The 23,199-nt window shown below is 55.7% G+C and overlaps 1 protein-coding gene across 3 annotated transcripts; it reads right to left on the reverse strand.

Annotated features, from left to right (window-relative positions):
- Window positions 1–1,268: 1,268 nt before the first annotated feature.
- Window positions 1,269–22,996, reverse strand: LOC138671426 (zinc finger protein 517-like). 3 transcript variants are annotated; one of them, XR_011319460.1, is made up of 7 exons: window positions 22,848–22,960; window positions 16,157–16,283; window positions 12,649–12,720; window positions 11,184–12,040; window positions 5,283–5,453; window positions 4,081–5,193; window positions 3,785–4,016 (listed from the first exon to the last, which is right to left on the reverse strand). XR_011319460.1 is itself a non-coding variant. In XM_069759593.1 (6 exons), the coding sequence occupies exons 1-6, from the start codon at window positions 22,857–22,859 to the stop codon at window positions 4,333–4,335; spliced, it is 2,100 nt and encodes a 699-aa protein (XP_069615694.1). In that variant the 5' UTR covers window positions 22,860–22,996; the 3' UTR covers window positions 1,269–4,332. The 3 variants fall into 3 exon arrangements, 2 of the variants coding, with proteins under 2 accessions (XP_069615694.1, XP_069615693.1); XM_069759593.1 differs by having other exon boundaries at window positions 1,269–5,193; window positions 22,848–22,996; XM_069759592.1 differs by lacking the exon at window positions 16,157–16,283 and having other exon boundaries at window positions 1,269–5,193; window positions 22,848–22,992.
- Between the last annotated feature and the right edge of the window lie 203 nt (window positions 22,997–23,199).

Here is a 23,199-nt window from a genome sequence, read left to right on the forward strand (position 1 = left end):
GGTGCTCAGGAAGGATATAATGGAACTAGAGAGAGTACAAAGGAGGGCAACAAAATTAATAAAGGGGATGGGAGAACTACAATACCCAGATAGATTAGCGAAATTAGGATTATTTAGTCTAGAAAAAAGACGACTGAGGGGCGATCTAATAACCATGTATAAGTATATAAGGGGACAATACAAATATCTCGCTGAGGATCTGTTTATACCAAGGAAGGTGACGGGCACAAGGGGGCATTCTTTGCGTCTGGAGGAGAGAAGGTTTTTCCACCAACATAGAAGAGGATTCTTTACTGTTAGGGCAGTGAGAATCTGGAATTGCTTGCCTGAGGAGGTGGTGATGGCGAACTCAGTCGAGGGGTTCAAGAGAGGCCTGGATGTCTTCCTGGAGCAGAACAATATTGTATCATACAATTATTAGGTTCTGTAGAAGGACGTAGATCTGGGTATTTATTATGATGGAATATAGGCTGAACTGGATGGACAAATGTCTTTTTTCGGCCTTACTAACTATGTTACTATGTTACTATGATGTTTTTGACATTAAAATGGGCACTGTAGGTGTTTTCCTCACCTTCACTCACTGCTGACTTTGATTCCCCATTGACTTACATTGGGTTTCGTGTTTCGGTCAATCCCCGACTTTTCGCAATAATCGGCCGATTTCACCCGACCCGACTTTTGACAAAGTCGGGTTTCGTGAAACCCGACTCTATCCGAAAAAAGGAAAAGTCGCTCAACCCTAGTCATAAATACTCAGAGGTCAACCGAGTGTGCTCGGGAAAACCCGAGCAATGAGTACACTCGCTCATCACTACTGCCCACTAACTCCTCACCACACAAGGACAGCCCACATAATACTTCATCACACCTGAGCCGCCAACATGCCTCCTCATCACCCCAACACCGCCCATATGACTTATCACACCAGCACCGCTCACATCTCATCACACTAGCACCGCCCACATGACTACTCATCACACCAGCTCTGCCCACATGACTCATCTGCACACTAGCACCGCCCACATGACTCCATCATGACTAGATGACTCAACAGATCATCAGCACTCAGATGACTCCTCATTACACCACCTCCTTTTCAAGAGTGATGTACACACAGTGAGCGCATATGCCACAGACTGGGACCAGGCATCACATTGTGGCGATGATTTACAGGATAACTTCCCAACATTCACATTTTCCACAAGCTGTAAAGTGAGCTGCTGTCATTTCATCAGGCTGAAGTGGACGACATCTAGTGGTCGATGTGTGAACTGCATCATGACATATTTTATTTTATACAGAAAGACACCAAATAAAAATGTAAGAAAACATGTAACAAGTGATCTGACAAGAGGATCCCGCCAGACTCCAGCATCCACGCAGGGTGACAGCCACCGACAGCTGCCATTGCAGTGTCCATATAGGCTTCCCAGCCTTTCTACTGAACAAGTCTGTGCTATATGTAGGGGCAGTCTCTGGTGAGGATTCCAGTCACCACTTTATTGCATATAGTGAGTGTACCATGCTGGTCACCGAGGCTGGAGCAACTCGTACACATGTCTGTATCAGAAGTCTGCAGGGTCAGTGCCCCACGCATCGCCCACCCTCTCCAGGAACATGACCACGAGATACTGCATGTACATAAGACGCGCGGGATGTGATGACTGAAGGCTTTGTGGAGATCATCCAGCGAGCACCAACCTCTCCTGCGTGTGGTGCTGCGTTGTACGTCAGAAGGCTGCTCGTGTTGTATCATACATGGGATCCCGTAGAGTGCTAGCTCTGCGCTCTCCCCGGCCCCTGATCCGCAGCTGCTACCTGTGAAGGGGCTGTATTTCGGGTAGCTCTGCGCTCTCCCCGGCCCCTGATCCGCAGCTGCTACCTGTGAAGGGGCTGTATTTCGGGTAGCTCTGCGTTCTCCCCAGCTCCTGATCCGCGGCTGCTACCTATGGAGGGGCTGTATTTCGGGTAGCTCTGTACTCGCCCCGGCCCCTGATCAGCGGCTGCTACGTGTGGAGGGGATGTATTTCGGGTAGCTCTGCGTTCTCCCCAGCTCCTGATCGGCAGCTGCTACCTGTGGAGGGGCTGTATTTCGGGTAGCTCTGTACTCGCCCCGGCCCCTGGTCTGCAGCTGCTACCTGTGGAGGGGCTGTATTTCGGGTAGCTCTGCGCTCTCCCCAGCTCCTGATCCGCGGCTGCTACCTGTGGAGGGGCTGTATTTCGGGTAGCTCTGCGCTCTCCCCAGCTCCTAATCCGCGGCTGCTACCTGTGGAGGGGCTGTATTTCGGGTAGCTCTGTACTCGTCCCCGCCCCTGGTCTGCGGCTGCTACCTGTGGAGGGGCTGTATTTCGGGTAGCTCTGTACTCGCCCCGGCCACTGGTCTGCAGCTGCTACCTGTGGAGGGGCTGTATTTCGGGTAGCTCTGTACTCGCCCCGGCCCCTGGTCTGCGGCTGCTACCTGTGGAGGGGCTGTATTTCGGGTAGCTCTGTACTCGTCCCCGCCCCTGGTCTGCGGCTGCTAACTGTGGAGGGGCTGTATTTCGGGTAGCTCTGCGCTCTCCCCAGTGATTGTCTTACCGCTGTCTCTAACATCATGTCCTCCCTCTATCTGAAACTAAACCTGTCAAAAACTGAACTCCTCGTGTTCTCTCCCTCTACTAACCTACCTTTGCCTGACATTGCCATCTCTGTGTGCGGTTCCACCATTACTCCAAAGCAACATGCCCGCTGCCTTGGGGTCATCCTTGATTCTGACCTTTCATTCACCCCCCACATCCGATCACTGGCTCGCTCTTCTTACCTGCATCTCAAAAACATTTCTAGAATTCGCCCTTTTCTTAATTTCGACTCTGCAAAAACTCTGACTGTTTCACTTATTCATTCTCGTCTGGACTATTGTAACTCTCTACTAATCGGCCTCCCTCTTACCAAACTCTCCCCGCTCCAATCTGTCCTGAATGCTGCTGCCAGGATCATATTCCTCACCAACCGTTACACCGATGCCTCTACCCTGTGCCAGTCATTACACTGGCTACCCATCCACTCCAGAATCCAGTACAAAACTACTACCCTCATCCACAAAGCACTCCATGGCTCAGCACCCTACATCTCCTCCCTGGTATCAGTCTACCACCCTACCCGTGCCCTCCGCTCCGCTAATGACCTCAGGTTAGCATCCTCAATAATCAGAACCTCCCACTCCCGTCTCCAAGACTTTACACGTGCTGCGCCGATTCTTTGGAATGCACTACCTAGGTTAATACGATTAATCCCCAATCCCCACAGTTTTAAGCGTGCCCTAAAAACTCATTTGTTCAGACTGGCCTACCGCCTCAATGCATTAACCTAACGATCCCTGTGTGGCCTATTTATAATAAAAAAAAAAAAAAAAGGTTCCTCGCATCATGTTCTCATACACTTTATGCAGTTATTAGCCCTCTGTGTCTGTACTGCTACATACTTAGGCAGGTAACTGGTTCATGCAGCTTTACATGAACACCTGAGCCTTACACTATAGCTGGTCCGAATAACTAAAGCAATTGTTACCATCCACCTCTCGTGTCTCCCCTTTTCCTCATAGTTTGTAGCTTGCGAGCAGCAGGGCCCTCACTCCTCCTGGTATCTGTTTTGAACTGTATTTCTGTTATGCTGTAATGTCTATTGTCTGTACAAGTCCCCTCTATAATTTGTAAAGCGCTGCGGAATATGTTGGCGCTATATAAATAAAATTATTATTATTATTATCCGCAGCTGCTACCTGTGAAGGGGCTGTATTTCGGGTAGCTCTGCGTTCTCCCCAGCTCCTGATCCGCGGCTGCTACCTGTGAAGGGGCTGTATTTCGGGTAGCTCTGCGCTCTCCCCAGCCCCTGATCAGCGGCTGCTACCTGTGGAGGGGCTGTATTTCGGGTAGCTCTGTACTCGCCCTGGCCCCTGGTCTGCGGCTGCTACCTGTGGAGGGGCTGTATTTCGGGTAGCTCTGTACTCGCCCTGGCCCCTGGTCTGCAGCTGCTACCTGTGGAGGGGCTGTATTTCGGGTAGCTCTGCGCTCTCCCCAGCTCCTAATCCGCGGCTGCTACCTGTGGAGGGGCTGTATTTCGGGTAGCTCTGTACTCGCCCCGGCCCCTGGTCTGCGGCTGCTACCTGTGGAGGGGCTGTATTTCGGGTAGCTCTGTACTCGCCCCGGCCCCTGGTCTGCAGCTGCTACCTGTGGAGGGGCTGTATTTCGGGTAGCTCTGTACTCGCCCCGGCCCCTGGTCTGCGGCTGCTACCTGTGGAGGGGCTGTATTTCGGGTAGCTCTGTACTCGTCCCCGCCCCTGGTCTGCAGCTGCTACCTGTGGAGGGGCTGTATTTCGGGCTGTCCAGGTTGGGTGAGTTTGTCGCTCTTGCGCCGGGTGCGCAGCTGTTCGTTCAGTCTGTTGCGGATCTCGCTGTGATCCACCTTGCGCAGGATGAAGTGACGCTCCACCACGGCCATCACCCGCCTCTTCACATTCAGCGGCATCCCCTGTCGCCCTCTTAGGCCGTCCAGGTTCACTCTATTCACCCAACCCTTGTAGATGTCAAAGGGGACCAGGGCCCGGAAGACCAGGGCCGCAAACCTCCCCGGCTTCCCCGCGCTTCGGCTCAGGAGGCCCCACTCCATCTCTGCGCTGAGCGGCTGCAGGGGGATGTTAGGGAGACGCTCCCCGATCCTGCAGGAGTCATATTGGGGGTAGTATCCGGCCTCGGGGGACAGGCTGAGCTCCTCATCCTCATCCTCCCCCTCCTCCTCACGTTTGATGGTGGTGGTGGGCAACATGTCGTCCTCGTCATGGAGGGGATTCTCGTACATCCAGGACACCTGCTCGCGGCTCTGCTCAGTAATGGCCTCCAGCGGGTAGCCGTTTCCGCACTGCAGGCTGCTCTCCGGAGATGCCCGGCTGGACTCGGTGGAGTGTCGATCCTCCAGGGGCCGGCTCCACACTGGACATGAGTTCTGCACCAAGATGGCGGACGGCTGGGCTGAAGAGCGGTAGCCGGTGGGGGAGCAGAGCGAGGCCACCATCTCCTTCAGCTCCTTCATCTCTTGGCCCATCTGGTCCAAGGCAGCCCTCATAAGGTCCCGCTCACGCTGCGCCTGAGCCGCACTCCTGCGGAACCTCTTGAGCTCCCGTAGCATCTCCTGCTGTAGCCGGCTGGGCCTCTTGTTCTGTGATCAAGGAGAAAAGACAACATGGCTGATAACAGAGACTACAGACAATACACACCCAATATTAGCACCGCAGGCCTGGGAGCTACCTCTGTCTGTGTGCTCTGCTCCATAAGGGCAGGAGCCGCCGGACGCTCATCCTCCTCTTCCTCCTCCATTTTCACTGGTTGTGACAACTGAATGAGCTCCTGCAGAGGCAGCAGTGTCGGTGCGCAATCTGCATGCTCCACCCTCCTCTCCGTACCCCAGTGGAGGCGCAGCTGAAAGGAAACCAAGGTCACATGATTCGTACATTACACAATCCGACCCGCACGTCTCACACAATGCATCGCAGCAGTTTGGCCCAACCCCCGCCCATCTGAGGTCACATCCCCTCAATGCACAGCAGCAGTGCCTGACCCAATCCTCGCCCATCTGAGGTCACATCCCCACAATGCACAGCAGACCTTGACTCAACCCTCACCCATCTGAGGTCACATCCCCACAATGCACAGCAGACCCTGACTCAAGCCCTGCCCATCTGAGGTCTCTTCTCCTACAATGTACAGCAGCTGAGCCTGACCCAACCCCTGCCCATCTGAGGTCACATCGGGCACAATGCACCGCAGCAGAGCATGACCCAACCCCCGCCCATGTGAGCTCACATCCCCCACAATACACCACAGCCCATCTGAGGTAACATCCCCACAATGTACCGCCACAGAGTCTGACCCAACCTGTCACGATATGAATATGCAATGTTGTGAGTATATACCTAAAAGGTCCATGGTTTTCAGACGCACGCTGTTGGCTTTTCCGACCCCCCCCCCCCCTTTACTCTGCCTAGAAAGCTCTGCTCTCTTAGCCTGCAGGCAACTCCCTCCCCCCTGCTATCGCCTTGTAATGTGAGACCAGCCAGCACATTCACTGAAGAATTTTTATAGCTCTGTGCTGCGAGAGCCAGGCTCTCCTTAAACCCCTCATTCCCCCCTCCCGCCTAATACCAGTCAAAACTGGTACAGAAAATGCATGAGACTCTAATGCTCTTTCAAAGTTATGTACTGTATACTGGAGCTGACCTGGGATAGAGATATAAGGATTATATATTCTGGATGTCCATCGAGAGATCTATAGCTCACTGAAGTCGCTAGGAGCTAAACCCAACGAGTTTCAAGGAGCGGATTTCTCCATAAGCGGGTCATGTTTATACTTAAAAGGACCCCCCTGACATGGTGAACATCCTGATCATTGGGTTGTTCTCATACGAGGTTCATAGAGCGAGCTATTTATAGAAATGGTTTGTCATAACTAAGAAAAGGAAAGATTCAGCCTCTGAGTGAGGTCACCACAGGGGGAATGCCTTGGCTTTAGGCTGGGAGATAAGTGAGACATCAGTCTTGAGCATCTTTGTCCTGGGTCTACCTGTGAGACAGGTGTGTAATGCATCTTGATGTGTCCCCTGAGCACATGGTCAGCCGTGAGATGAAATGATCTGAATGAAATGTGTTTTTTCAACTTTAATCCCATTTTATTAGTAATTGTACTGTGCATACAATACTTGTCTTCTTTATAGTATCTTTTTATACTTCTGTAAACACTGCCTTCCTTTTTTGAAGTAAAATACACTGCTCAAAAAAATAAAGGGAACACTAAAATCCCACATCCTACATATCACTGAATGAAATATTCCAGTTGTAAATCTTTATTCATTACATAGTGGAATGTGTTGAGAACAATAAATCCTAAAAATGATCATCGTAAATCACAACTAATATGCCACGGACGTCTGGAGTTGGAATGATGCTCAAAATTAAGTTACAGGCTGATCCAACTTCAGTGGAAATGCCTCAAGACAAGGAAATGATGCTCAGTAGTGTGTGGCCTCCACGTGCCTGTATGATCTCCCTACAACGGCTGGGCATGCTCCTGATGAGGCGGCGGATGGTCTCCTGAGGGATCTCCACCCAGACCTGGACTAAAGCATCCGCCAACTCATGGACAGTCTGTGGTGCAATGTGATGTTGGTGGATGGTGCGAGACATGATGTCCCAGATGTGCTCAATCGGATTCAGGTCTGGGGAACGGGCGGGCCAGTCCATAGCTTCAATGCCTTCATCTTGCAGGAACTGCTGACACACTCCAGCCACATGAGGTCTGGCATTGTCCTGCATTAGGAGGAACCCAGGGCCAACTGCACCAGCATATGGTCTCACAAGGGGTCTGAGGATCTCATCTCAGTACCTAATGGCAGTCAGGCTACCTCTGGCGAGCACATGGACGGCTGTGCAGCCCTCCAAAGAAATGCCACCCCACACCATTACTGACCCACTGCCAAACTGGTCATGCTGAAGGATGCTTCAGGTGGCAGATCGCTCTCCACGGCATCTTTAGACTCTGTCACATCTGTCACATGTACTCAGTGTGAATCTGCTTTCTTCTGTGAAGAGCACAGGGCACCTGTGGCGAATTTGCCAATCCTGGTGTTCTGTGGCAAATGCCATGCGTCCTGCACGGTGTTGGGCTGTGATGTGGATGTCGGGCACTCAGACCATCCTCATGGAGTCGGTTTCTAACAGTTTGTGCAGACACATGCACATTTGTGGCTTGCTGGAGGTCATTTTGCAGGGTTCTGGCAGTGCTCCTCCTGTTCCTCCTTGCACAAAGGCTGAGGTAACGGTCCTGCTGCAGGGTTGTTGCCCTCCTACAGCCCCCTCCACGTCTCCTGGTGCACTGGCCTGTCTCCTTGTAGCGCCTCCAGCCTCTAGACACTACGCTGATAGAATCTTCTTGCCACAGCTCACATTGATGTGCCATCCTGGATGAGCTGCACTACCTGAGCCACTTGTGTGGGTTGTAGAGTCCGTCTCATGCTACCACGAGTGTGAAAGCACAACCAACATTCAAAAGAGACCAAAACATCAGCCAGAAAGCAATGGTACTGAGATGTGGGCTGTGGTCCCCACCTGCAGAACCACTTCTTTATTGAGGAGGTCTTGATAACTGCCAATAATTCCCATCTGTTGTGTATTCCATTTGCACAACATCATGTGAAATTGATTGTCAATCAGTGTTTCTTCCTAAGTGGACAGTTTGATTTCACAGAAGTTTGATTTACTTGAAGTTATATTCTGTTGTTTAAGCATTCCCTTTATTTTTTTGAGCAGTGTATATAAAATTACTAGCTTGTCTCTCCTTGCTCTATTACGTGCTGCCACGTCCTCTGAAGTGAATTAAGCTACTAATCTGGGTTGGCTCGCGACCCGTTAATAATTAAGAAATCGGAGCTGGTGACAGCAGATTTGTCCTGTGCATTTGGGAGGCATTGTAGCGACTGGCGGCGTTGATAATTATTGTTCCCACCTGAGTGGGAGTAGTTATATCGCCCTCGCTGCAGTGTGCCCATTAGCCAGTACAAAGTAAGGCAGCCTTTCTGGCAACTAATTATCCTAGATGCAGTACCCTGTCTGACCTGAGGGTAAGGGGGCGCCAGAGAGCTGCAAGTTCCAAACCGGAACTGGGAAGTAGGATATAGATAAATCCCCTTCAGAAAGGAACCAGGGGCAACCAAACAACCCGGGTTCATGACGAATTAGTGTGAGTGGTGGGGATGATAAAGGAATCCTCCCCGTGAACCGTGACATATTGGTGGAAGAGCAGTGGGATCATGCAGCATTAGTGATTTGGTTTGAGCAATCATTCCTCTCACTAAAAACTTGCACAGTTCTTGCGAGGACTTGGCGCAAAAAAGTTTTGAAGAACGAGCTCAGTGTTTACTAGTCCTGAGACAATTGTGTGTATAACAATTACCCCCCCCCTTCTCTTTGTTTTTCTGTCCTATCCTTTATTTGGCAACCATGGTCGTGCTGGGAGAAACCTTTTAAAAGAAGCAGACCAAGGACACTCTTATGGTCTTGTGCATATCGAAGCAGATTGACCAACTGGTCGCGGATCTGGTGCAATGGGAGGCCACTCAAGACCGCTCTCAGAGCCCTGTGGACACAGAAGCCGGCCCAAGCGAAAAAGGTGCTGCAGCAGAGGTCCAACCACTGAATGCCGGACCTACTGGTAACCAGGGCGGATTGGACCCCCACCTGCTGGCGTCCTGGGAACAACTCCCCGCCGATGACCATGATGGACGTCTGCAGCTGATCCAGCAATACGAGAAAGCGAAAAAGCGGGAGGAGGAGAGAGGTCAGCGGGAGGAGGAGAGACCCTAACCCCCGCCCATCTGAAGTCACATCCCCTACAATGTACAGCAGATCCTGTCTCAACCCCCACCCATCTGAGATCACATCCCCACAATGCACAGCAGCAGAGCCTAACCCAACCCCCACCCATCTGAGGTCACATCTCCCACAATGTACCACAGCAGACCCTGACCCAACCGACAATTGAGGTCACATCCCCACAATGCACAGCAGCAGAGCCTGACCCAACCCCTGCCCATTTGAGGTCACAACTCCCACAATGTACAGCAGCAGAGCCTAACCCAACCCTCACCCATCTGACGTCAGATCCCCGCAATGCAAAGCATAGCCTTACCCAAACCCCACCCATCTGAAGTCACATCCCCCACAATGCACCGCCACAGAGCCTGACCCAACCCCTGCCCATCTGAGGTCACATCCCTCACAATGCAGAGGCAGAGCCTGACCCAACCACTGCCCATCCGAGTTCACAACTCCCACAATGCACAGCAGATCCTGAGCCAACCCCCCATCTGAGGTGACAACTCCCACGATGCACCACAGCGGAGCCTGACCCAACCCCCGCCCATCTGAAGTCACATCCCCCACAATGCACCGTTGCAGAACCTGACCAAACCCCTGCCCTTCTGAGGTGACATCCCCCACAATGCATAGCAGCAAAATCTAACCCAACCCCCGCCCATCTGAGGTCACATCACCCACAATGTACCACAGCAGATACTGACCCAACCCCCTCCCATCAGAGGTCACACCTCCCATAATGCATTGCAGCAGAGCCTCACTCCACTCCTGCCCATCTGAGGTCACATCCCTCACAATGCGACGGCAGAGCCTGACTCAACCACTGCCCATCCGAGGTCACAACTCCCACAATGCACAGCAGAGCTTTACCCAACCCGCACCCATCTGAGGTCACATCCCCCATAATGAACCGCCGCAGAGCCTGACTCAACCCCTGCTCATCGAGGTCACATCTCCCACAATGCACCCGAGCGGAACCTGACCCAACCCCCAACAACTGAGGTCACATCCCCTCAACGCACAGCAGCAGAGCCTGACCCAACCTCCGCCCATCTGAGGTCACATCCCCCACAATACATAGCAGCAAAGCCTGACCCAACCCCCGCCCATCTGAGGTCACATCCCCCACAATGCACCACAGCAGATCCTGACACAACCCCCTCCCATCTGAGGTCACACCTCCCACAATGCACCACAGCAGATCCTGACCATCTGAGGTCACATCCCCCACAATGCGCCACAGCAGATCCTGACCCAACCCACGCCCAACTTATGTCATATCCCCCAAAAATCACTCCCGCAGAGCCTGACCCAACTCCCAACCATCTGAGGTCACATTCCCCACAATGCTCCACACCAGATCCTGACCCAACTCCCGCCCATCTAAGTTCAAAACTCCCACAATGCACCACCGCAGAGCCTGACCCAACCCTCCCCTGAAGTCACACCTCCCACAATGCACCGCCACAGACCCTGACCCAACCCCCGCCCATCTGATGTCACATCCCCACAATGCACAGCAGAGCCTGACCCAACCCCCTCCCATCTGAGGTCACACCTCCCACAATGCACCACAGCAGATCCTGACCATCTGATGTCACATCCCCACAATGCACAGCAGAGCCTGACCCAACCCCCGCCCATATGAAGTCACATCTCCCACTGGATGGCACTTAGATAAATACTTCTGCGCTCCCTGAATGTTATCAGTTTCCTCCCTGTTGTGAGTCCTCAGTGCAGAGGCTCAGGATAAGCTCTGGCCCCTAGGTGTCGGCTCAGTACCTCCCTGGCAGGCTCTGTTGTTGGACGCGCTGACACCTCCTCCGCGGGGGGCTCCTCGGTCAGGCTGGGGCTCTGCTTCCGTCGGGAGTAGTCGGTCTGCCAGCCGGCCCTCAGGCTCTCCCCCGTGTGCTTCTGCAGGTGGCGCTGCAGAGACTTCTTGCGGATGAAGCGGTCCCAGCAGTAGGGGCACTCGTAGGGCCGCTCGCCCGTGTGCCTCCGCATGTGCGCCACCAGGTCAGTCTTGCGGCTGAAGCTCTTGGTGCAGCAGGAGCAGTGGAAGGGCTTGTGGCCGGCGTGGCTCCACAGGTGGGTGGTGAGGGTGGAGTTCTGCCGGAAGCTGCGGCCGCACTGCTGGCAGGTGTAGGGCCGCTCCTCCGTGTGCGTCCTGCGGTGGGCGCTCAGATGCTGCTTCTTGGCGAAGGTCTTGGCGCAGACGCTGCAGCGGTGCGGCCGCTCCTGGCAGGTGCCCGTCTGGTGGCTCAGGAAGTCGAGGAGGCGGCTCCAGCTCTCTCCGCACCGAGCGCAGGTGTGAGATTGTCCCTCACTGTCCGGGGTCTCCGGGGCGGCATCTGTCCTACAGGACGCGGGGGACGAGGAGCGGCGGCCGCACGGAGCAGCAGCCCGGGGGCCCGAAGGACCGTCCGTCCGCAGACCCCGTCTCTTTATATCTGTCCGGTGTCCGGAATTCCGCTTCACTAATCGCAAAGATCTTCTAGTGCCGAGGACCCCCGGGGGGCCGGCGCCCCTAACGACCCCCGCAGCGTCCTCCGCAGCGTCCTCCACAACGACCCCCGCAGCGTCCTCCACAGCATCGTCCACTGCCGCACACACAGCGCCACCGTTTACCATCCGCTCACCTGAAGATACAAAGAGTCCAGTCACCACCAAAGCTGCAACCACAATAAGGCCTTATCACATGTCCAATCCTCCAGTCACCTCCAGAGCTGCAGTCACTATTCTATTACATTGTGTCTTATCCTCCAGAGCTGCGGTCACTATTCTGCTGTTACATTGTGTCTTATCCTCCAGTCACCTCCAGAGCTGCAGTCACTATTCTGCTGACAGTGGCTCATTACAGGGTTGTCCACAATCAGACGCCACTGTGCTCACATCTCTGTGCGGAGGTAATTGGTGCTGTACAACCCCTTTAAAGGGAACCTGTCACCCCCAAAGTGGAAGTTGAGCTGCGGCCACCGGCATCAGGGTCTTATCTCCAGCATTGTGTAATGCATTCTGTAACGCTGTAGATAAGCCCCTGATGCCGGTGGGCGCAGCTCATCTTCCGTTTTGGGGGTGACAGGTTCCCTTTCAGGTTGTGCGCTGTGGTAGATTGTGCTGCGGTTCACGGTGACCTGGGTCACTGACATTCCAGCACTGAGCGCCGCAGTCAGAGTCGCCCTGGGGCAGATTTCCCCCTTCCTGGGTGTCAGTGTTCTCCCCTATGGGATGTTCAGGAATCACTCACCTGCAGCCTCGAGGCTCGGACCCTCCCCGCGCTCCATCTTCACCACGATCTCCGGGGACGAAAACGTCAGTCCTGTGTGCAGAGAAAGAGAAAAGCGTGACATCACTGCGCCCCGCCTCCGCACAGCGTGGCATCACTGCGCCCCACCCCCGCACACTGTGACGTCACTAAGGCCCACCCCCTGCACAGCGTGACATCACTGCGCCCCACCCCAGCACAGCGTGACATCACTGCGCCCCACCCCCGCACAGCGTGACATCACTGCGCCCCGCCTCCGCACAGCGTGGCATCACTGCGCCCCACCCCCGCACACTGTGACGTCACTAAGGCCCACCCCCTGCACAGCGTGACATCACTGCGCCCCACCCCAGCACAGCGTGACATCACTGCGCCCCACCCCCGCACAGCGTGACATCACTGCGCCCCACCCCCGCACAGCGTGACATCACTGCGCCCCGCCTCCGCACAGCGTGACATCACTGCGCCCCACCCCAGCACAGCGTGACATCACTGCGCCCCACCCCCGCACAGCGTGACATCACTGCGCCCCGCCTCCGCACAGCGTGGCATCACTGCGCCCCACCCCCGCACACTGTGACGTCACTAAGGCCCACCCCCTGCACAGCGTGACATCACTGTGCCCCACCCCAGCACAGCGTGACATCACTGCGCCCCACCCCCGCACAGCGTGACATCACTGCGCCCCGCCTCCGCACAGCGTGGCATCACTGCGCCCCACCCCCGCACAGCGTGACATCACTGTGCCCCACCTCCGAACAGTGTGACAACACTGCGCCCCACCCCAGCACAGCGTGACATCACTGCGCCCCACCCCCGCACAGCGTGACATCACTGCGCCCCACCCCTGCACAGCGTGACATCACTGCGCCCCACCCCCGCACAGCGTGGCATCACTGCGCCCCACCCCCGCACAGCGTGACATCACTGTGCCCCACCTCCGAACAGTGTGACAACACTGCGCCCCACCCCAGCACAGCGTGACATCACTGCACCCCACCCCCGCACGGCATGACATCACTGTGCCCCACCTCCGAACAGTGTGACAACACTGCGCCCCACCCCAGCACAGCGTGACATCACTGCGCCCCACCCCCGCACAGCGTGACATCACTGCGCCCCACCCCAGCACAGCGTGACATCACTGCGCCCCACCCCCGCACAGCGTGACATCACTGCGCCCCACCCCAGCACAGCGTGACATCACTGCGCCCCATCCCAGCACAGCGTGACATCACTGCGCCCCACCCCAGCGTGACATCACTGCGCCCCACCCCAGCACAGCGTGACATCACTGCGCCCCGCCTCCGCACAGCATGACATCACTGCACCCCACCCCCGCACGGCATGACATCACTGTGCCCCACCTCCGAACAGTGTGACAACACTGCGCCCCACCCCAGCACAGCATGACATCACTGCGCCCCATCCCAGCACAGCGTGACATCACTGCGCCCCACCCCACCGTGACATCACTGCGCCCCACCCCAGCACAGCGTGACATCACTGCGCCCCGCCTCCGCACAGCATGACATCACTGCACCCCACCCCCGCACGGCATGACATCACTGTGCCCCACCTCCGAACAGTGTGACAACACTGCGCCCCACCCCAGCACGGTGTGACATCACTGCACCCCACCCCCACCGCACAGCGTGACATACCATATTTTTCGGACTAAAAGACGCACTTTTTCCCCCCCAAAAAAGGGGGGAAAATGGGGGGTGCGTCTAATAGTTGCAATGCAGGCTTACCTAGGTGGCAGAGGTGCGGTGGCAGAGGTCCGGTGGCAGAGGTGCGGTGGCGGGGTGTGGCGGCAGAGGAGGCGCAGTAAGCGGGGTCCCATTCCCCGGTATGGTGATGCAGCAGGCCCGGTATGCAGCAGAGCCGGGTGAATCCTCTTGTTATCGGTGGTGGCGGCCATTTTCCGGAGGCCGCGCGTGCGCAGATGGAGCGCTCTGCTTCCCGGGGCTTCAGGAAAATGGCCGCCGCGATCTCCATCTGCGCACGCGCAGCCTCCCGCGGCCATTTTCCTGAAGCCCCGGGAGCAGAGCGCTTCATCTGCACACGCGCGGCCTCAGGAAGATGGCCGCGCCCACCGATAACAAGAGGATTCACCTGGCTCTGCTGCATACCGGGCCTGCTGCATCACCATACCGGGGAAAGGGACCCCGCTTACTGCGCCTCCTCTGCCGCCACACCCCGCCACCGCACCTCTGCCACCGGACCTCTGCCACCTAGGTAAGCCTGCATGGTAAGCCAGGGACCCCTCTCACACCATACCTCTCACTGCACCTCCTGATCCCAGCACCTCCTGATCCCAGCACCTCCTGATCCCAGCACCTCCTGATCCCAGCACCTCCTGATCCCAGCACCTCCTGATCCCAGCACCTCCTGATCCCAGCACCTTCTCATCCCAGCACCTTCTCATCCCAGCACCTTCTCATCCCAGCACCTTCTCATCCCAGCACCTCCTGATCCCAGCACCTCCTGATCCCAGCACCTCCTCATCCCAGCACCTTCTCATCCCAGCACCTCCTGATCCCAGCACCTCCTGATCCCAGCACCTCCTGATCCCAGCACCTCCTGATCCCAGCACCTTCTCATCCCAGCACCTTCTCATCCCAGCACCTTCTCATCCCAGCACCTTCTCATCCCAGCACCTCCTGATCCCAGCACCTCCTGATCCCAGCACCTCCTGATCCCAGCACGTCCTCATCCCAGCACCTTCTCATCCCAGCACCTCCTGATCCCAGCACCTCCTGATCCCAGCACCTCCTCATCCCAGCACCTCCTGATCCCAGCACCTCCTGATCCCAGCACCTCCTGATCCCAGCACCTCCTGATCCCAGCACCTCCTGATCCCAGCACCTTCTCATCCCAGCACCTCCTGATCCCAGCACCTCCTGATCCCAGCACCTCCTGATCCCAGCACCTCCTGATCCCAGCATCACCCCACCTCTGCCGACACCATGCCTCCTGTGACCCTGCTCTGCCACCGCCATCCCTCAGGTAAGATACTGTAAATTCGGACAATAAGACGGACCCCCATCTTATAAAAAATCTTTTTTTCTGCAATTTTCACCCCAAATTTGGGGTGCGTCTTATGGTCCGGTGCGTCTTATAGTCCGAAAAATACGGTAAGTGTGCCCACCCCCGCATGGCATATTACCTAGCCCCACCCCCACACAGCGTGACATCACTGTCCCACCCCCGCACAGCATGACATTATCTCACCCCACCCCCGCAAAGCGTGATATTACTTCGCCCCACCCCCGCAATACTTGACATCGCTTCTCCCCACCCCCACACAGCGTGACATTACTGTGCCCCATGGGCCCCAGCCCATTAACTCACCCCACCCCTGCACAGCGTGAAATTACCTTGCCCCACCCCGCACAGTGTGACATTACCTCACCTCATCCCTGCACAGCGGGACATTACCTCCCACACCCTCACTCAGCGTGACAACCCTGCCTTTGATTCTTACCCAGAGATGTCAGGTTGCGTAAGTTGTCGGCCATCACTTCTCTGTACAGATCCTTCTGCTGAGAGCGGAGAACGTGCCACTCCTCCTCTGAGAACCGCACCGCCACGTCCTCGAAGGTGACCGCTCCCTGAGCAACATGAGGGGCAGCATAACAGATAGGGGTCTCTGTCACTATCCGGGGGTTTCTGTCACTATCCAGGGGTCTCTGTCACTAGCCGGGGGTGTCAGGAAATAGGAAGAAGTTCTTATTACTTCAATTACACATACAGAGCTCTCAGCTGCAGTTTTGCCTTTGAGCTGGGAAAGCCAGTCCTCTGTCTAAACCCCTCATCCCACCTCCCGCCTGACACCAGCTATAACTGGTTCAGCAATTTTTAAACCGCATGGGACTCTTTTGTTCTTGAAACGTTATGTATAATGGAACTGATCAGGGATAGAGATATAAAGGTTACATATTCCGGATGTCCATCGAGAGATCTATAACTCACTGAAATCGCTAGAATCTAAACCCAACAAAATGCAAGGAACGGATTTCTCTGTAAGTGGGTCATATATCTACTCCGTGTTTATACTTAAAGGAACCCCCATGATGTGGTGAGAATCATGATCATTGTCTCGTTTTTCTACAAGGTTCATACAGCGAGTTATGTATAGAAATGGCGTATAGAAATGGCGTGTCATAACTCTAAGAAAGGGGAGTATTCAGAAATGCTCCAGGTACAGTTTGCATTTAATGTGGTCTTGCTTTTAATACATTTAGGAGACCGTAATGGTGCAGCGAATATAAAAATCGTAGAGTAGGACTGCCCCATTATGAGAATGCCTTGGCGTGGCGGGGTGGCTCAAAGAATTGATCAATTGTTTGCTAAATGTCTCATTTTGATATACAGTTAGAAATCAATATGTGTAGTGCACGTTACGTATTGCGTTCTGACCATCAGCAGCGCTGGCTTCTCCCCTTTTTTTTATTTTGGCGTTGATATTGTTCCCGCCTGAGTGGGAATAGTTATATCGCCCTCCCTGCAGCGTGCCCATTAGCCAGTACATAGCAGGCAGCCTTTCTGGTGACTAATTATCCTAGATGCAGTTACCTGTCTGACCTGAGGGTAAGGGGCGCCAGAGAGCTGCAAGTTCCAAACCGGAACTGGGAAGTGGGATATAGATAAATCCCTTCAAAAAGAACCAGGGGCAACCAAACAACCCCGGATCATGACAAATTGGTGTGAGGGGTGGGGATGATAGAAATATCCTCCCTGGAATCCGTGACAAGGGGTCTCTGTCACTATCGGGGGTCTGTCACTATCCAGGGGTCTCTGTCACTATTGGGGGTCTCTGTCACTATTGGGGGTCTCTGTCACTATCCGGGGGTCTCTGTCACTATTGGGGGTCTCTGTCACTATCGGGGGTCTCTGTCACTATCGGGGGTCTCTGTCACTATCCGGGGGTCTCTGTCACTATTGGGGGTCTCTGTCACTATCCGGGGGTCTCTGTCACTATCCGGGGGTCTCTGTCACTATTGGGGGTCTCTGTCACTATCGGGGGGGTCTCTGTCACTATGGGGGTCTCTGTCACTATGGGGGGTCTCTGTCACTATGGGGGGGTCTCTGTCACTATCGGGGGTCTGTCACTATTGGGGGTCTCTGTCACTATCCGGGGGTCTCTGTCACTATCCAGGGGTCTGTCACTATTGGGGGTCTCTGTCACTATCGGGGGTCTCTGTCACTATCCGGGGGTCTGTCACTATTGGGGGTCTCTGTCACTATCAGGGGTCTCTGTCACTATTGGGGGTCTCTGTCACTATCCGGGGGTCTCTGTCACTATTGGGGGTCTCTGTCACTATCGGGGGGTCTCTGTCACTATCCGGGGGTCTCTGTCACTATGGGGGGGTCTCTGTCACTATGGGGGGGTCTCTGTCACTATGGGGGGGTCTCTGTCACTATGGGGGGGTCTCTGTCACTATCTGGGGTCTCTGTCACTATCGGGGGGGTTTCTGTCACTATCGGGGGGGTCTCTGTCACTATCCGGGGGTCTCTGTCACTATGGGGGGGTCTCTGTCACTATCTGGGGTCTCTGTCACTATCGGGGGGGTTTCTGTCACTATCGGGGGTTCTCAATCACTATCCGGGGGTCTGTTACTATCGGGGGTCTCGGTCACTATCAGGGGGTCTTGCTCACTATACGGGGGTCTCTGTCACTATCGGGGGGTCTCTGTCACTATCGGGGGTTCTCAATCACTATCCGGGGGTCTGTTACTATCGGGGGTCTCGGTCACTATCAGGGGGTCTTGCTCACTATCCGGGGGTCTCTGTCACTATCGGGGGGTCTCTGTCACTATCGGGGGGTCTCTGTCACTATTAGGGGTCTCTGTCACTATCCGGGGGTCTCTGTCACTATCGTGGGGTCTCTCTGACTATCAGGGGGTTTCTGTCACTATCCGGGGGTCTCGCTCACTATCCGGGGATCTCGCTCACTATCGGGGGGTCTCTGTCACTATCCGGTAGTCTCTGTCACTATCGGGGGTTTTCAATCACTATCCGGGGGTCTCTGTCACAATCGGGGGGTCTCTGTCACTATTGGGGTCTGTCACTATGGGGGATCTCTGTCACTATCCGGGGGTCTCTGTCACTATGCGGTGTTCTCTGTCACTATCGGGGGGTCTCGCTCACTATCCGGGGGTCTCTGTCACTATTGGGGTCTGTCACTATGGGGGGTCTCTGTCACTATCCGGGGGTCTCTGTCACTATGCGGTGTTCTCTGTCACTATCGGGGGGGTCTCTGTCACTATCGGGGGGTCTCTGTCACTATCCGGGGGTCTCTGTCACTATTGGGGGTCTCTGTCACTATTGGGGGTCTCTGTCACTATCGGGGGGGTCTCTGTCACTATGGGGGTCTCTGTCACTATGGGGGGGTCTCTGTCACTATTGGGGGTCTCTGTCACTATCGGGGGTTCTCAATCACTATCCGGGGGTCTGTTACTATCGGGGGTCTCGGTCACTATCAGGGGGTCTTGCTCACTATCCGGGGGTCTCTGTCACTATCGGGGGGTCTCTGTCACTATCGGGGGGTCTCTGTCACTATTGGGGGTCTCTGTCACTATCCGGGGGTCTCTGTCACTATCCGGGGGTCTCTGTCACTATCGTGGGGTCTCGCTCACTATCAGGGGGTTTCTGTCACTATCCGGGGATCTCGCTCACTATCCGGGAGTCTCTGTCACTATCGGGGGTTCTCAATCACTATCCGGGGGTCTGTTACTATCGGGGGGTCTCTATCACTATCGGGGGGTCTCTGTCACAATCGGGGGATCTCTGTCACTATGGGGGGTCTCTGTCACTATCCGGGGGTCTCTGTCACTATGCGGTGTTCTCTGTCACTATCGGGGGGTCTCGCTCACTATCCGGGGGTCTCTGTCACTATTGGGGTCTGTCACTATGGGGGGTCTCTGTCACTATCCGGGGGTCTCTGTCACTATGCGGTGTTCTCTGTCACTATCGGGGGGGTCTGTCACTATCGGGGGGTCTGTCACTATTGGGGGGTCTCGCTCACTATCGGGGGTTTCTGTCACTATCGGGGGTCTCTGTCACTATCGGGGGGGTTTCTGTCACTATCGGGGGGTCTCTGTCACTATCGGGGGGTCTCTGTCACTATCGGGGGTTTCTGTCACTATCGGGGGGTCTCTGTCACTATCGGGGGTTTCTGTCACTATCGGGGGTCTCTGTCACTATCTGTGGGGTCTCTGTCACTATCGGAGGTTTCTGTCACTACCCGGGGGTCTCTGTCACTATTGGGGGGTCTCTGTCACTATCGGGGGTTTCTGTCACTATTGGGGGGTTTCTGTCACTATCGGGGGGGTCTCCCTCACTATCGGGGGTTTCTGTCGCTATTGGGGGGTCTCTGTCACTATCGGGGGGGGGTCTCTGTCACTATCGGGGGGTCTCTGTCACTATTGGGGGGTCTCTGTCACTATTGGGGGGTCTCTGTCACTATCCGGGGGTCTCTGTCACTATCCGGGGGTCTCTGTCACTATTGGGGGGTCTCTGTCACTATCGGGGGTCTCTGTCACTATTGGGGGGTCTCTGTCACTATTGGGGGGTCTCTGTCACTATCGGGGGGGGTCTCTGTCACTATCGGGGGTCTCTGTCACTATCGGGGGTTTCTGTCACTATCGGGGGTCTCTGTCACTATCTGTGGGGTCTCTGTCACTATTGGGGGGTCTCGCTCACTATCGGGGGTTTCTGTCACTATCGGGGGTCTCTGTCACTATCGGGGGGTCTGTCACTATCGGGGGGGTCTCGCTCACTATCGGGGGTTTCTGTCACTATCGGGGGTCTCTGTCACTATCGGGGGGGTCTCGCTCACTATCGGGGGTCTCTGTCACTATCGGGGGGGGTCTCTGTCACTATCGGGGGGGGTCTCTGTCACTATTGGGGGGTCTCTGTCACTATCGGGGGGGGGTCTCTGTCACTATTGGGGGGGTCTCTGTCACTATCGGGGGGGTCTGTCACTATCGGGGGTCTCTGTCACTATTGGGGGGGTCTCGCTCACTATCGGGGGTTTCTGTCACTATCGGGGGTCTCTGTCACTATCGGGGGTCTCTGTCACTATTGGGGGGTCTCTGTCACTATCGGGGGTCTCTGTCACTATTGGGGGGGTCTCGCTCACTATCGGGGGTTTCTGTCACTATCGGGGGTCTCTGTCACTATCGGGGGTCTCTGTCACTATTGGGGGGTCTCTGTCACTATCGGGGGGTCTCTGTCACTATCCGGGGGTCTCTGTCACTATCCGGGGGTCTCTGTCACTATCGGGGGTTTCTGTCACTATTGGGGGGTTTCTGTCACTATCGGGGGGGTCTCCCTCACTATCGGGGGTTTCTGTCGCTATTGGGGGGTCTCTGTCACTATCGGGGGGGGGTCTCTGTCACTATCGGGGGGTCTCTGTCACTATTGGGGGGTCTCTGTCACTATCCGGGGGGTCTCTGTCACTATTGGGGGGTTTCTGTCACTATCCGGGGGTCTCTGTCACTATTGGGGGGTCTCTGTCACTATCCGGGGGGTCTCTGTCACTATCCGGGGGTCTCTGTCACTATCCGGGGGTCTCTGTCACTATTGGGGGGTCTCTGTCACTATCGGGGGTCTCTGTCACTATTGGGGGGTCTCTGTCACTATCGGGGGGGGTCTCTGTCACTATCGGGGGGGGTCTCTGTCACTATCGGGGGTTTCTGTCACCATCGGGGGTCTCTGTCACTATCTGTGGGGTCTCTGTCACTATTGGGGGGTCTCGCTCACTATCGGGGGTTTCTGTCACTATCGGGGGTCTCTGTCACTATCGGGGGTCTCTGTCACTATCGGGGGTCTCTGTCACTATTGGGGGGTCTCTGTCACTATCGGGGGGGGGTCTCTGTCACTATCGGGGGGGGTCTCTGTCACTATTGGGGGGTCTCTGTCACTATCGGGGGGGTCTGTCACTATCGGGGGTCTCTGTCACTATTGGGGGGGTCTCGCTCACTATCGGGGGTCTCTGTCACTATCGGGGGGTCTCTGTCACTATCGGGGGTCTCTGTCACTATTGGGGGGGTCTCTGTCACTATTGGGGGGTCTCTGTCACTATTGGGGGTCTCTGTCACTATCGGGGGGTCTCTGTCACTATCCGGGGGTCTCTGTCACTATCCGGGGGTCTCTGTCACTATCGGGGGTTTCTGTCACTATCGGGGGTCTCTGTCACTATCTGTGGGGTCTCTGTCACTATCGGGGGGGTCTCGCTCACTATCGGGGGTTTCTGTCACTATTGGGGGGTCTCTGTCACTATCGGGGGGGGTCTCTGTCACTATCGGGGGGTCTCTGTCACTATTGGGGGGTCTCTGTCACTATTGGGGGGGTCTCGCTCACTATCGGGGGTTTCTGTCACTATTGGGGGGTCTCTGTCACTATCGGGGGGGTCTCTGTCACTATCGGGGGTCTCTGTCACTATCGGGGGTTTCTGTCACTATCGGGGGGTCTCTGTCACTATCGGGGGGTCTCTGTCACTATTGGGGGGTCTCGCTCACTATCGGGGGTTTCTGTCACTATCGGGGGGGTCTCTGTCACTATCGGGGGTCTCTGTCACTATCGGGGGTTTCTGTCACTATTGGGGGGTCTCTGTCACTATCGGGGGGTCTGTCACTATTGGGGGGTCTCTGTCACTATCGGGGGGGTCTCTGTCACTATCGGGGGGGTCTCGCTCACTATCGGGGGTCTCTGTCACTATCCGGGGGTCTCTGTCACTATCGGGGGTCTCTGTCACTATCGGGGGTTTCTGTCACTATCGGGGGTCTCTGTCACTATCTGTGGGGTCTCTGTCACTATCCGGGGGTCTCTGTCACTATCCGGGGGTCTCTGTCACTATCGGGGGTTTCTGTCACTATCGGGGGGGTCTCGCTCACTATCGGGGGTCTCTGTCACTATCCGGGGGTCTCTGTCACTATCCGGGGGTCTCTGTCACTATCGGGGTCTCAGTGTGTGGCGCAGACATTGTTTTGTACTCGGGCTTTGATGTAATGAAGTTGGGGTGTTGGGGGAGGGGCTTCTTTCCCAGTAATGCCTTGCGGCCGGAAGAGCCCGGGACTGGCCCATGTATGTCCCTGCGGGGGGTGGAAGGTACCATCTGGCACAGGAGGGGAACAGGACGGAACAGCCCCGGGTCTGCAGCCCGCACTCACCTCTCCCCTCATCCCGCGCTCCGCGCTCTGCTCGCCGTGTCCACCAGGTGTCGCTGCGCTCCCGGGTTCCCGTGACGTCACACACGTTCTGCTGCTATTGGTTAGTTCGGAGACGCCAGTTCTTCGCTCTGCCGCCAGGGGGCGACAATGGTAGAGGCTAAATCCAAGTCGGCTAAAGGACCTCTGGTGACGTCATACACATGTGACCAGAAGGGGCGGAGCCTCTTCCTCCATAGCAGAGACAGGAAGCTGCGGATGTCATGGCGGAATGTGGAGAGTTCTGGGGTCACAGGTCAGGGAAGTGGATGTTCGTGCCGGAGCCGGGGGTCTGCCCGGGGAAGGGGGTGATGCT

Source organism: Ranitomeya imitator, chromosome 3 (assembly GCF_032444005.1).
Source record: "Ranitomeya imitator isolate aRanImi1 chromosome 3, aRanImi1.pri, whole genome shotgun sequence".
NCBI classification, from domain to species: domain Eukaryota; kingdom Metazoa; phylum Chordata; class Amphibia; order Anura; family Dendrobatidae; genus Ranitomeya; species Ranitomeya imitator.